At 34.6% G+C, this 15,528-nt stretch overlaps 2 protein-coding genes across 4 annotated transcripts; one reads left to right on the top strand and one right to left on the bottom strand.

The window, feature by feature from the left end:
* The first annotated feature begins 1,572 nt into the window (after positions 1–1,572).
* LOC131594582 (uncharacterized) lies at positions 1,573–6,703 on the top strand. Of its 2 annotated transcripts, none has more exons than XM_058866756.1 (8): positions 1,573–1,766; positions 1,942–2,165; positions 3,831–4,115; positions 4,381–4,446; positions 4,943–4,996; positions 5,116–5,223; positions 5,792–5,873; positions 6,289–6,703. In XM_058866756.1, exons 2-8 carry the CDS (start codon positions 1,968–1,970, stop codon positions 6,477–6,479), a joined length of 984 nt encoding a protein of 327 aa, XP_058722739.1. In that variant the 5' UTR covers positions 1,573–1,766; positions 1,942–1,967; the 3' UTR covers positions 6,480–6,703. The 2 variants fall into 2 exon arrangements, with proteins under 2 accessions (XP_058722739.1, XP_058722738.1); XM_058866755.1 differs by having other exon boundaries at positions 1,575–1,766; positions 1,957–2,165.
* A 6,091-nt stretch (positions 6,704–12,794) lies between these two features.
* LOC131598886 (interactor of constitutive active ROPs 4-like) lies at positions 12,795–15,528 on the bottom strand. Of its 2 annotated transcripts, none has more exons than XM_058871456.1 (3): positions 15,393–15,528; positions 14,208–14,281; positions 12,795–14,040 (listed from the first exon to the last, which is right to left on the bottom strand). In XM_058871456.1, the coding sequence occupies exons 2-3, from the start codon at positions 14,219–14,221 to the stop codon at positions 12,999–13,001; spliced, it is 1,056 nt and encodes a 351-aa protein (XP_058727439.1). In that variant the 5' UTR covers positions 14,222–14,281; positions 15,393–15,528; the 3' UTR covers positions 12,795–12,998. The 2 variants fall into 2 exon arrangements, with proteins under 2 accessions (XP_058727439.1, XP_058727440.1); XM_058871457.1 differs by lacking the exon at positions 15,393–15,528 and adding an exon at positions 14,781–14,889.

Raw genomic sequence — 15,528 nt, forward strand, 5'->3', positions numbered from 1 at the left:
ACCATTTAGGAATTCTGCAAATGACTTGAAGTGGAAGCAGTGTTTGCTCAGCCTATTTTCACCACAAATTAAAATTTTCCAAACAATGATAATACAGTAGGGTAATGTAAAAGGGTAAGAAAACATGCCAAATAGAAATAATAATACATTTGTATCCTAAATAATTGCTTCAACATGCTGCTGGCCATTACGTTCCTTGACGATCCATATGTCGATGACACGAACAACAATTTTCCAAACATTTTGTTCAGGTTTCATGTCGCTCATCATAATTGGTGGCCTTGACATCTTTGGAGAGAGAACTGTTAAAGGTAAAAACACAACATAAAAATTGTTACTTGATGAATAGCATAATAAGGCAACATAATGTGAAGAAAATCGTATCTTTAACACGAAACTAACCCATGGTAAAACTTATTATGATTATTAAGCAAACATACACAAAGGAAAACTGACGAGAACAAATCAAACATAAAACTTCTCCAAGCGGATGAAATAGTGATGAGCCAAAGCCATAAAAACAGAATCTATTCTCAAACTGAGAAGTTGTAACCTGATGAAACCTACAACATTGGATAACCTAACAAAAAAAGGAGTTGATATGATAGATAAAATAACATGATAACATAGAATCAAACAGAAAAATGGCAAAGAGACATAAAATCGGTAAGTATCCACAAAATGAAAACTTGGAGAAGCTTACACAAAAAAGAAAAATGGAGTTTTTGGAAAATTGGAACATAGCTAACACAGACTGAAGTTAGAGAAAACAACATCAAAACAAAGAATGAAACACTACAACATACAACAATTGAATTTAGAAAAACAATAGATACCTTAGTGAAAAGTTGTTGAAACCGGATGAGGAAGATAGAAGGAAGATGTGAGGTTTATGAAAATATGAAATATATTGAAAATGAAAGAGGTGGATATGTTATGACAAGCTATTCAAATTTGAAAGGGTGGGGAAATACCCGATGGTTAATACATGTATTAGCCAACAATTAATATGGAAAATGTAAAATGGATGCCACTTGGAAGAATGGTAAAAGGTGATCGGTGGAAATTAAATTTGATTTAACAAATTACAATTAAGGGTATTTTTTAGTGCAATAAATTTTTTAGTTAAGAGTAATTTAGGAAATTAATTGGCATATTATACTTAGTTAAGTAGTTGATTAGGGATTAATTGACATGTTATATTCTTAATTAGGTAATTAAAGTTATACTAAGTTTTGTTATAATTTCCCCCATTTCACTGTATATTAACTCTTTTATTTTTTATCTTAAATTTAAATACCAATAAAATTTAATATATAATATGAATTTAAATTTGAATTCTAAGTCAAATCTATTAGAGAAAATGGGTGATGCACTGACAATGTAAAAATATTTTACACTGTCAACCAATCACGACCTTGTTAAACGCCAAGTCATACCGTAAATTTTAAGTTACAGATATGATATGGCAGAATAAAATGTTTCTATTAAATGATAGTGTAAAGATTTTTTACAACCGTCAGTGCACTATCTTTTAACTCATAACTAAATCTATTATAGTTCAAAAATATCTTTTCATTTTCATTTTGTTCAAACCCTAATCTCGATATATATACCAAGCTATTTGCACTCAATTTGGTTCAAAGATAATTCCGCGTCCAAACCACGCGCCACCGCCATCTCTCAACGCGCCACCGGATTCTTTCCCATCGGTCACGAGCCACCGCCATCTTCCACCAACTGTCAACGCCAATTTCAACTCTTCGGTACGAAACCTTCTCCCTCTTTGTTATTTATGAAAGTTTTTTTAGGTCAAACGATAGTGAGAGATTTTTCTGATTAGGGTTCTTGAACCGTGCGTTCTATAGATAAATAGTAATCAAATTACACACAGTACTATTTGTTTGTGATTTTGATTGGTGGTTTTTTTGATTGGTGAAGTAATTTTAATCTCAGGTTAAGGAAAAATGGGAGAGAGGAAGGTTTTGAACAAGTATTACCCGCCGGATTTCGATCCGGCCAAGCTTCCTAGGGTCAGAAGACCCAAGAATCTACAAATTAAAGTTCGTATGATGCTTCCGATGAGCATTCGATGCAACACCTGCGGCAATTATATTTATAAAGGGACAAAGTTTAATTCGCGAAAAGAAGATGTTATCGGCGAGGTATGATTATTCTCTCGGAATTTCTTTAACTTGTTTGATTTTGGATTGTTCATGTTTACTATATGTAATTTGAGTGTCCTTTGATGTTAATTGATTTTAGGGAAGCATACTAAAATGTGTGTTTTTTATATTAAAGCATGTTTTTGGTTTTGCAATGATAAAAATTGATAAAAGTGAGATGAATGTGAAGTGATTTATGTTTGAATAATTTCCGTCCTAGAAAGTTTGATTTCCCTTCCTTGGGTAACTCGAAGTCATTGCAAGTGATTATGGAACCAATTTCGAATGGAAAAGGGTCAGAACCATCTTTACTCATACCTGATGGTATGATGGAATAGTAGACTTCTTGCTTCAAAATTCACCATTGGTAGAAGTTGACTTCATAGATTACAAAAACCTACCTCTTAGAGTGAGATTTTTATAATTGGTTTGGTTCTTTGTTTATTTCTTTGCTTCTGTTTTCCAAGGTCTCTATAGAACAAGGTCTATGTGAAAATGTGCGTGTTCACTGCCTGAGATAAGCATTAGCTGCCAATTTGCATTAGTAGTTTTTAGGAGGTTCACAGACTGAGATAAACATTCTCGCTGCCCATAATAATAAAAGACTTGTGTATATCTTGAATCATTGGACCATTTTGAATTAGTATCTAGCTTATAGGAACTTCACAACTGAGATAAGCATTCATTTTTCCAACCAACAAAAAAAGTCCTTATAAAATTGGGAACATAACTTCATTTATTTGAGTGAAGTTATTTAAAATTTTGCAGTCATTATAACATTTTCTCATTTCCCCCCTTTTTCAATATGTGCTTGTTGAAACAGAGTTACACAAACTTACTGTATTCTATAAGACTTTGGTAGGCACAACTTGCATCACTGTATCAGTGCTTAATTTAAGTTGCCTGCCCCCACTTGAACTTTAAACTTTACTTATGAAACATCCTTACCTGGCCACCAAAATATTCTCTTAGGGTCCTGATACATCTTTGTTATCTCAGAATATTTTTAATTTGTTCAGCTTCAGATTCTTTATATTTAGTATCTGTATTTCAGTTTCCTTTAATGTTGATTTTAGAGAAGCCTGCTAGAATGTATGTTTTTTGTATTGATTCCAACTATGCTCCCTCCTCAAATTAAAGCATGTTTTTGGTTTTGCAATGATAAAAATTGATTTTAGTTAAAAGTGAGATGAATGTGATGTGATTTATGTTTGAATAATTTCATTTGACAATAAGTTGAACAATGGATTTGAAGTGGTTTATGTTTGAATATATTCACATGAAAGTAAGTTGAATGATAGTTGAGTCTATAAATTAGTTCTAAGCTAAGCATCAAATCAACATCATTTGATGATCTCACAATTAATTTTATGTGTTTGGAATCACTTTTAGCTCTCCCTAGTTCTACTGTGAGCTAGTAACATTCATCTTGTGTTACAACGTTTCAAATATTTGTTTGCTTTGCTTTGTATTATTTGTTGTTCCTGATTACCATGAAGTGTTAATTACATTATTTCACTATTATATCCTTATATCTTAAGAAGTGGGCATAAGATGGAGTATGATTTTATGAGTTTCTTCTTTCTTTGTGTGTGAGTTGGTTTTGATTATGATATTGACTTTGAATTAATTTTTTATTATTTTTTTTGATATTTTTTTGTGCAGACATATCTAGGAATCCAAATATTCAGATTCTATTTTAAATGCACCCGGTGCTCTGCGGAACTTACTATGAAGACTGATCCGCAGAATTCAGATTATATTGTTGAGTCTGGCGCGACCCGGAATTTTGAACCTTGGCGGGCTGAGGATGAAGAAACTGATGAAGTGAAAAAGAAAAGGGAGGCTGAAGAAATGGGGGATGCTATGAAGTCCTTAGAGAATCGAACCCTTGATTCTAAGAGAGAGATGGACATCCTTGCTGCACTGGATGAGATGAAGTCAATGAAGGTATACTTACTACTATAACATCAATGCATTTTGCGATGTGTTTGATTGGATGCTTGTTTGTGCATAAATGATTCTATATGGATCTGGATATTTAAATTTTAAATTATTACGCATGTTCCTACAAAATATGAGATTTATATTTGGAATCATTTGTTCTTATAAAACATTACATTTGTTCATTAATCTGAAGGCTATCCATTGTATTAATTGCTCTGAAGGCTGTCCATTGTACTAATTGCTGACGAGAATCTCTTTTGTTTTCCAGTCCAGGCATGCTACTGTCAGTGTCGATGAAATGCTTGCAGCCTTGCAACGTACTGCAGCAGACAAGGTATGGTTAAGCTTGCTATATAGTATTATTTGTTTTGTATGAGAAATTTCTTCTTGAAGGAATGGGTTGTTTTTTATCACAAGTTGAAATTCTTAAAATCTGTTTGACATTTAATTGGCTGGTACTGGTAGCTATGATGTACATTCAAACAGGCTGACACTGGACTCAACATTAACACAACAAACAATCAATATTATCTCTGCTGACCTACTCACTTGATACACCTAAATGTAAATATGTACATGGTACATGAAGGATACTTTCTTTTAACATTTAGCACAATCTTGCAATGCAAAGCCAACTTTTAAAACCTGAATTGGATAACCCTGAACCTTAGAATCATAAAACAGTCCGCATTTAACTGTTATTCTAATTGTTTTGAGATTCAGGCTATGACTTAAATTGGGCATGTAATTGTATGTGCTTTCTTTAGTTCTTACTTTTCAGTTCCCCCTGCCCCAGATGATTTGACTAAAGCCTTGTTTTTTGTTCTTAGGAGAAAAGAATTGAAGAAGAAGATGAAGCCCTTATTAAATCTATTTTCTCCAATGTGAGTATTTCTGTCCTATACTCCCAGTTCTCCTTCTTACTTTAACTACTTTCAGTGCCTGTTTATTTTTTTCTTATTGAAATTAATCTATATAGTTTTCTCTGTGCTTTCTTAAACAGAGTTCTGAAGTTTCGATCAGCAGAATTCGTGATGAAGATTTTGAAACTGAGGAGGAATTGTTTCAGTTTTCAAGTGGACATGGTGAAACATCCCATGATAATCCTAAGGTACCAAGATAAGTAGTAATATATTTTCTTTAATATCTTTTTTGGCTGATAAATCGTAGCAGCATCATCATTCATAACCTCGCTTCGAATCATTTTCATCCCACCCTCTACTGTTGAAATCCAGGAACTTAAATCTTCAGCCTTGTAGCTGCTCTTTGAACTAAGTTTGATATCTCACATTTTCAATCAATTATCCTGGAAGTTCAGAAATTTTTTTGTTACATGCTTTAATATAATTTTCGTGTTAGGTTCTGTAAAGCTCCCTTTTTAAAAATCTTTTCTTAGTGCTAGATGATAAAGTAAGATGGACTTATGAAACATCTTGTTATCTTCCAGATACAAACAAAACATGATCATGTGAAACTTATTTCTGCCCTGTGTACAATTATTTATATTTAAAGGATGTCTATATTTTTGCTTATACTAACCACACTCTTAAAACTTGAAATAGGGTAGAAAAATATTGTGCAACTGCGCATGAATATTATCAACAAATGTATAGTTATAGTTCTTTATGTTGAAATCAAATAATAGCTGTCTCATCTTTGTTTTTTGTATCTGTATGCAGAGACAAAAGATATCAGAAGATCTTCCTGGAAAAGCAACTGACACTTTGACAAAAGCCAGTTTGGATGACTCCGGCAAAGAAGGTATATTATTGGGCATGTTTTCAGGCAAATCAATCAGATTCATCAAACTTGATTATTGCATTATTGACTTGTCATTAATACGACGTTGGCAAATATAGTCTAGAAAAATTTAAACAAATTGCTATTGTTCCACGATACACTATTTAGTACGTGTTATTAAGTAGCAACTCTAGTGGCATGCTATAGCATTGTAGCATAGCAAAATCCAAACAAATATCTATTTTCTGCAATCTGTGATCCATTGCATTGTCCTGGTGCTAGTTAACTTATGTTCTTAGTTTGCCTAGTAGTTAAGTCATTTTGATTCAAGTATACTGCTATTGTCTATTTTTATTTTGTTGGATAGAATTTTTATGATACCGTCAACCCGGTACACATTAATTTTCTAACACAGTATCCTATCATTTTTATGCAGAAAAAACGAGCAGCAGTCGAGCAAAGCCTAATCCATTGGTGTCGATTTCTGTTATTAAGAAACCAGGGACCTCTAATGTTAAAAGCCCTGCAGAATCCAAAGAGAAGGAAAAAAAGGAAGATGCTAAAACTAATTCTCCTATTGGACTGCTATCTTTGTGCCAAAATTATGGTAGTAGTGATGAGGATTAGTTTCTTCCAATGGATTGTAAAATACTATGATTTAGAATATAGATTCTTCAATATCAAATTCTTACAGAATTTCCTGCTGTCATATTTTTTAAGACCATTGGAAATGAGGAAGAAAAGGGTGAAACCGAATATGGTGCTGTATGTCTCGTTCCTAAATCCCTCCATCACATTTTGTTGGGAATGTTGATATTATTAGAGAGATATCATTAGAGATTCAGACTGCAGATCTACGTTTTAATTAATAGTGTTCAAAATTTTGAAATAAATTGAATTAGAGGCTGAATATACTTTTCAAGAAATACAAGAGAAAACAATATTGAAAGAATGGAGTGTTGTATACAGAAGTCTTCTCTTTCAATCAATTATAGAAGACAAGATTCAATATATTATATTTTAACTGTTTTACATATTGGGAATTTTTACATTTTTAACCGTTTTACATATTCCGAATTTTTGATGTAATTTTGTGAAATTTTCAATTCATTATGCGTAATTCGCAAACACTGAATTATAATAATGGATTCTCTGTTTCTTTTTTGGAAATGAAAGCCTTTTTTTAAAGCATGTTTATATATATATATATATATATATATATATATATATATATATATATATATATATATATATATATATATATATATATATATATATATATATATATATATATATATATATATATATATATATATATATATATATATATATATATATATATATATATATATATATTTGATAAACCAAATTGATTAATAAACTTGGAGAGGTACTAGCATTTTGGGGTGTTCGCGGTGCGGTTTTAACGAAAAAAATTATCCGAACCGCAAGAGAAAAAATAGTGCGGTTTGGTTTGGTTCGGTTGGTTTTTTAAAAAAATCCGAACCAAACCAAACCAAACTAATGCGGTTTGGTTCGGTTTTTTACAAATATTTTATTGAGCCATACATACACATATAGATGATAACATAATTTTGTATTTATACATTTATACACTATCAAATAACAACAAAACTCGTCATATTTTGACAACAATTTTTTATTTAATATGTAAAAATTAAATTAGACAAAAGTGTAATATTAAACATAAAGTAATAGCATAAAACAATATAAAAATTATTATAACAAAACAAACAAATAGAAGAGACGAAAGATTAGTGAAAGTGAAAAAGAAAAAAAGTGTTTAGAGATTAGAGAAGAAGATATGCGATAAAAACGAAACTGAAATACGGAACATTTACATAAAAATGAGAAGGTGAAAAAGAAAAAATATAAGAGAGTAGAGATTATAGAAGAAGAGGGAAGATATATGTGGCAAAGAAGGTGCGATAATGTTATTAGAGATTTTAGAAGATCGGGACTGAAATTATATGTGTAAGGATGAGAAAATTGTTCGTAATCATAATGCTAATGTATAATAAGTTTAAGTTTGGGTTGGATGTGAGTTAAGTAAAATTTAGGTTGTAACATAATGCGGTTTGATTCGGTTTGGTTCGGTTTACAAAATACAAACCGCAAACTGAACCGAACCATGCGGTTTTGTAAAAAATGACCCAAACTAATCCGAACCAAATGCAGTTTTTTGCGGTTTCGGTTTGATTTGGTTTGCGGTCTTCTATTGGGTTGGTTTGGTTTTGATCACCCCTACTAGCAGTACCAGCAACCAAATAAACATTACAAAGTTATCAGAAACATTAAACACCTTTTAGTATATCTAAAGGTGCTTGAAACCAGAAAAATAACGGATTACATTTTCCTGTCTTAGCACCTATCACTAACCAAATCCAAGAAACCACTTTAATATTAACAATAACTTCATCTAGAACAACATTCTCATTGTTGAACATGAAGTTGTTTCTTGCATTCCAAATAGACCAAACTGTTGTTAACCAAACCAAACACAATTTCTGCTTTGGCATTTTTCCAATCAAACTTAAAATGAATTGCTCCAAGTGAATGTATCCGCTCTGCTCACCCACCAATTGCACATCCAGCCATAAAGCAATATTCGCCCAAACTTGTTTGGAGAAAGGGCATTTGAAAAAAAGATGATCAATGTCTTCGATATCTGCTGCACAGAACACACAGAGTTTATCTTCTTCCCTATGTATGATGTTTCTATGCGCTAATTGGTCTCGCACCGGCAGTCGGTTTAGTATTAGACGCCACCCAAAAAATTTTATTTTTGATGGAACAGCAGTATCCCAAAACCTTTTTATCACCGCTAAGCTATTAGTGTCTACCTCCCACTCCAATTGATGTTCTCTCAAGGAAGAAGTGCAGCTCTTAACGGAAAAGATCCCATCGGTATTAGGCCACCATTTAAAAGAATCAGCACCGCCCACTATTGGAGTAATATCGGCCAAAATCTCCAGCAACTCCAGGGCCTCCAGGACTGCAAGTGGATTATCTAAAAGTTTTCCAGCTTCTATATGAAAATCCCAAGACCACTGTTGCCCTTGCCACGAACCCATATCGCTCACGTACCCGCTGACTGTTTGATAGGCTGAACAGCAAGGGAAATAGCTGCATTAGTGTACTGCCACCCAGCCACCTGCCATTCCAGAATGGTATAGAATTGCCAACACCTAGCCCACAAGAAATGTTACCTGCAAAACAATCAACAAAGTTAGTATTATGTATGCTTGCCACCATCATATCTTTCCACCAGACTGATTGTTTCTTTTCCGACTTAAACATTGCACCCATAAACACAACTTTATGAACATCTCCGTATTTAGCTTTTAAAATATGACTCCACAACGCTGCCCCTTCTGTCAATAACCGCCATTTCCATTTGGTCAATAGCGCGTTATTAAAATGCCCGATGTGTTTGACACCCAAACCACCCTCTGATTTAGGTTTACAGATATCGTGCCAGCTAACCCAATTTATGCTTCTTTTATCTTCGGTTCCACCCCAAAGAAAACGACTCTGAATACTTATTAACTCTTTGATAACCTTGACGGGAGCACGGTAAAATGACATAGTATAAATTGGGAGACTAGACAGAACCGAATTAAGAAGTGTGACTCTGCCCCCAATTGATAGAAGTCTCGACTTCCACCTTGATAACCTGTTTTTGACACTACTCACAACCGCCTTCCATGACTCTAACCTCCTCGGGTTTATTCCCATCGAAATTCCTAGAAATTTGAAGGGAAGTTTTTCCCTGCTACAACTCAGGAATTGTGCTGCTGTATCCAAAAAATTCTCTTCCAAATTCACTCCAACCACTTTACTTTTGTGAAAATTCACTTTTAGCCCTGAAATTAACTCAAAGCCTCTAAAAATCGCTTTGATGCTTCGCAAATTATTCCAGCTCCCTTTTCCGACAATAACCGTATCATCCGCGAACTGTAGTATCCTCACTTCAATACTATCCCCAATTCTGTATCCTTCGAATGATCCGGATGCCACGGCAGAATTTACTAACACATTCAGACCTTCAGCCACCAAGGTAAACAGAAATGGAGACAAGGGGTCTCCTTGTCTTAGACCCCTCTCAACCGCAAAATCATCAGTTGGACACCCGTTCACCAAAATCGATAGTGAACTGTTGAATACACACGCTTCCATCCACTTGCTCCAAGTACTACCAAAACCGAATTTCCCAAACAGAGATCTCAGGAATTGCCAGCTAACACAGTCGTATGCTTGTTGGAAATCCACTTTGAAAATAAAACACTCCTTCCTCTCTTTCTTAGCATGATCAATGATTTCATTCAGAGCTAGCACCCCATCAAGGATCTGCCTACCCGGAACGAAAGCAGATTGAGACATAGAGATTAGTTTGTGCAACACCACCTTGATTCTGTTTGCTAATAACTTAGATAGAATCTTGTATAAGCACCCTATTAGACAAATCAGATGATATTCTTTAAGCCCCTGGGGGTTGGGAGTTTTTGGAATTAAAGCTATGAAGGCAGCTGAGATTGCCTTTGGTAGAGTTGTTGATTTATGAAATTCTGTTATAAAACTAAAAATGTCCTCCTCCAAAAAACTCCAACACTCCTGGATGAATTTGAAATTGAATCCATCAGGACCCGGGCATTTGTTACCATCAGACTGCCAAACCACCTTGCGAACCTCCTCTCTTGAAAATTCAGCCTCTAAGAATAGTCTATCTTCCTCAGTCAACCTGTTAAACCAGGAATTATGCAGCTCCGGTCTAATTTCCATTGGTTCCATGAATCTATTCTTGAATGCGTTCAGCACCGCCTTACGCACTCCACATACATCCTCAATAAGACTCCCGTCCTCAGCTTGCAATGCTACAATGTTATTCCTCCTTCTTCTTTCTTTTATTGCCTGATGAAAGTATTTGGTATTAAGATCCCCTTCCATAAGCCATTTCTGTCTCAATTTCTGCCTTAGTAAGCTTTCTTTGTGACGCAAATGTCTCCACATCTCATCCTTGGCCCTTGCACAGTCCGACTCATTAACCATCCTACTGTTTATCTTCTTTACTGCCGCTTCGATATTGAGATCAATCCAACCAAAGCTTTCCTTGTTCCAAACTTTCAGAATGCTTCTAAAATGTTTCAATTTCTCTTTCAGCACATAAGCTCTACTTCCTATAATATGCAAATTGTTCCATGATAACTCCGCAAATGCTTTGAAATTTTTGTCATCAAACCAGCAGTTGTTTACTCTAAAGGGCTTGGGACCCCAATCCAATTCTGTTGTTTTAATCCATATTGGAGCATGGTCAGAAATATCCCACACCCCCACTTTCTGCCCCACGACCTTCCAATCATCTATCAAACCTGATGAGAGCAAGAACCTGTCAATTCTGCTTTTAGCGCTACCATCTTTGTTTGTCCAAGTCAATTTATTGCCTATAGCTGGAACATCAGACAGATCCATCATATCTATGAAGTCATTGAATTCACCCATCTCATTGCCCCTCCCACCTGCATCTCTTCCCTGCCTCTCACGGTGATTTCTGATGGCATTGAAATCACCCCAACACACCACCACCCTGGTCCAGCCCTATTTTTCATGCCTATCAGCTCTGCCCATAACTGCCTTTTCCCAGCTAAATGACAAGATGAATACACATTCACAAAAAAACAAACCTGGCCCTTGAATTCTGCTCCTAATCCCAAAGACCCCTCCAATCTGAAACTGAACAAAGGAGAAATAATTCCCCTTTTCCATATAATGACTAAACCACCCGAAGCCCCAATAGATTCCTTTCCAGACCATTCAAAATCATCTGACCCCCACAAGCTGCAAATGAACTTATCATTCAATACTTTAGTTTTTGTTTCCTGTAGGAATAACATATCAGGTTGTTCTGTTTTTATTAACAATCTCAGCCTTCTTCTCTTGATGGAGCTACCACATCCCCTAATGTTGAAAGAAATAATATATGTCTCAATCTCAACTTTCCCTTCTCCATTGTAAATGGGTAGATCCCTACTCATAACCAAAAGCTTTCTTTTGAAACATGTTTATATGTCTCAATCTCAACTTTTCCTTCTCCATTGTTAAGTTTTTTTACAAGAAAAAAAACTCCACAAAATTCTAAATTTGAAGTTTTAGAGTTATTCGTTCTTTTGAAAAGGAAATTGACAACAAACTCATGACATATAAATATGTGCTTTGAAAGAAAACAATCTTTAAGTTCGTTTAACTTTTAAAGTGTTGGAACACAGATTCAGAGACAACAATCTCTATTCATAGTTGGTGGACAATATATCTCGATTGAAATTGAATTTTATTCTTCCTGAAACCAAACGAACTTAAAAGTAGATTCAGATAATTCAAAGATAATTCAAAAAGTTGGAGTATAACTTTATGAATCTCTCACTCTTACCTTTTGAGTATTATATCCATATTTATAATTTCATCAAGGCAAAATACTCTTTTTGGTCCCTTATGTTAACCTCGGGGTTCATTTTGGTCCCTTAACTTCAAAAAGTATCATATTAGTCCCTTAACTCTTCAAAAGGTGTCATTTTAGTCCTTTTTGTCATATTAGCGACGAATTTAGCGACCAATTTTTGAGTTTTTTCGTCGCTAATGTGACAAAAAGGATTAAAATGACACCTTTTGGGGAGTTAAGGGACCAATATGACACTTTTTGAAGTTAAGGGACCAAAATGAACCCCGAGGTTAACATAAGGGACCAAAAAGGATATTTTGCCTTTCATCAATCATCATAAAGTTATTCAAGAAAAGAAACTATCATTTCAAAGTGATTTCTTAGAGCTTCTCCTCCATCATTTGCAGACTACATGGAACTCACCGACACATACTTAATGTATTATATTAAAGAGAACAAAAACCTATGAATATGTTATTAGATATTACTTCAAAGGAATGAAGCTATAAAATTTGCTGAAAAACCCTTCATCTCAGTTTGAGAAGGTAACTAAAAACCATTACAAACCATGATCATAGTTAAAATACTAGACAGAATCACAGCGACGACACCGTGATTTCCTCGTATATTTTTTTGTCAGAATCACGGTGACACGCAGTGATTCTGCCGTGAATCAAAGAGTTATCGAAATCTCACTTTTGGCCTTTCTTCTTCCACAAGTCACCAAACATTCTAATACCAGAACCCTTCTTTTTTCCACCTCCAAAACCGTCATCCGAATCATCATTCATACCTAGCGAACCTACATATCCATGATACCTTCCAACACCACCAGGCGTCTCGAATGTTCCACCGACGAAGTTCTTATCCATCGAACCACACCTTTCCGGAGCCCTTGCAGCAGCACTCATATCAAAACCTCCTGCAAGCACTGCAGCCGCAGCATCCGCTGCTTTTCTCCATTGTTCTGTCTGCACTCTTAGCTTCTTCATTTCTGATTCTAACAACTCCTTTTCTCCGTCCACGGATTTCAACTTCATGCTCAGTTTCTCCGCATTCCCTTTACTCGCTTCCAACTCTTCACTCAATTGCTTCACCTGCAGTACCATTCCTTCTTCCTTGGTTTCGTAAGCTTTCACTTTCGAAAATGCTTCATTCAGTTGAGTCTTTAGATCATCATTTCCCTTACTCATTGATTCCAACTCATTCGTTTTCTCTAACAAACTCAATTTCAACAACGCTATCTCTTCGTTTTTCAGCGTCAGTTCATTCACAAAAGGCGATATTGTTTCCTTTTCTAACTGATCTTCAGGCTTTCTATATTCGATTTCCAACTTTTCGATCGGAACTTCAAACACATCAGTCTCTTCTTGATTTTCATCAAGTATAACATTAACAACATCTTGTTCTTTATTATTACACTCTTGAACTTTCTTTGAAACACTTTTCTTCACAAGCTCATCTTCAGCTTTTTTCTTTTCAGCTTCTGCAGAACACAGCTGATCCTTCAAATTTAACAACTCTTGTTGTGCTTGACCAAGCTGCGATTCCAAATCCGCAATGCGAGTACCGAGCTTCTTCTGATTTACCGTCTCCGATTGAGTACTACCTCTCGGAGAACGCCGCTCTCCTAGCTTTGGACTTCGATGATGCGATGGATCCGAGTCAGAACTTGATGTTCGAAGCTGATGAGTACCACCTCTCGGCGACTGCCTCTGAGGCAAATCAGATCCCCTATTCGAAAAAACAACAATTACATATCAGCATCTTTGAAATCACTTCGAGTTTTACAAAATCACGGAGGCATATCAAAATTCTGCTTAACTTACTGTCAAATCGAAACGTGCATACCGAGATCAAGTAATTACATTATAACGAAAAGTTTAACAATACATACATACCTTGATCTTGGCATTTGAATAGCTTGATGAACACTTGTAAGGAACTTTTTAAGCTAAAAGAGAATCACACTCACCTGTTAAAGTTAACAAAAAATGCAAAATTCAAATGAAAGATAAAGTGAACACTATCATAGCTAGCACACACACATGAGTTGAGACAAAATGGACCCTTTTCAAGTTAATGTCACAATTAAGCTCTTAAGTTATGTTTAAGAGAAAGAAACATGAATAGCTGTGTGTCATAAATAAGCCAACTCACTACAAATTTGAACTGTTCGATCTTGATCTGACGGTTCAGATGTGACTGACTGCGTGCGGTTACGCTGTACACAATCTATAGAGTTAAAATGAATTAATCCTAGCAGGACATTTAAGGAAAAAATAATTTATGTGACCTTATGCATATGTGCAGCCTGATACAGTACTAGAAAATAAGTAAGTCTTTCACTTTCACATAAATTGCATTAGGCCCACCACACATTCAAGTTGTTGCAGTCAAAGCAGTAAATCAATAAGAACCACTAGGTTAAACTTAGCGATTCGAGTTTTAAGATGTTTTTCTAAAATATGTACCGTTTGAACCTCAGAGGTTGGTCTGTTGGTGAAGATTTGAGACGTGAGAATGTAGTATACTCTCAAGTTTTCAGACATTAGTTCGAACTCACGACATTTCAGTTAGCCTACTAGACCAAGAAAAATGTGTAATGAAAATTTGTAATCATTAGAAGCACTTAGAAAATTTGAAAACTAAAATAAATTTTTTATTCAATAAATAAAGAATAATATGAGTGATTGCTAAATCATTACATCAGTTACATAAGTTAATAGGTATCATAAATATTGAATAGGAATAATTAGTGATTTTAATGTATCATCAATGAAAGGAAAAAAAAAACTAAACAAAAGACACCCAAAAAGACAAGACAACAATGATCCTGCAGATTTCATAGGAACAATTTAAGGAGATTTGAGACATTATTTGACATAGGAATAATTAGTAATTTTAATGTATCATTAATGAAAAAAAAAACAAAAAGTAGGAAAATATATAAAAAGAAAAATCATCACACCACACATATAGAACAAGAACTTAGTGAAAAAATGTTAGCAGAGTCAAAGGGCTAAGAAAAATGAGAATGAAAGTGAACAAAAAAAGTTAATGAGGAAATTTGAAAAAGCACTTACCTTGATATAACACAGTATTTTGCAAGAACAGAAGAGTTGAAAGCATCACATATTGAGAAGCTAGAGGGGCACAAAAAAGAAGAAGAGAAGTGTGGGTTTTTTGTGTGAAAGTTTTTGAATTAAAGCTGTTTTGAAC

This window comes from Vicia villosa, linkage group LG4 (genome assembly GCF_029867415.1).
Source record: "Vicia villosa cultivar HV-30 ecotype Madison, WI linkage group LG4, Vvil1.0, whole genome shotgun sequence".
NCBI lineage: Eukaryota > Viridiplantae > Streptophyta > Magnoliopsida > Fabales > Fabaceae > Vicia > Vicia villosa.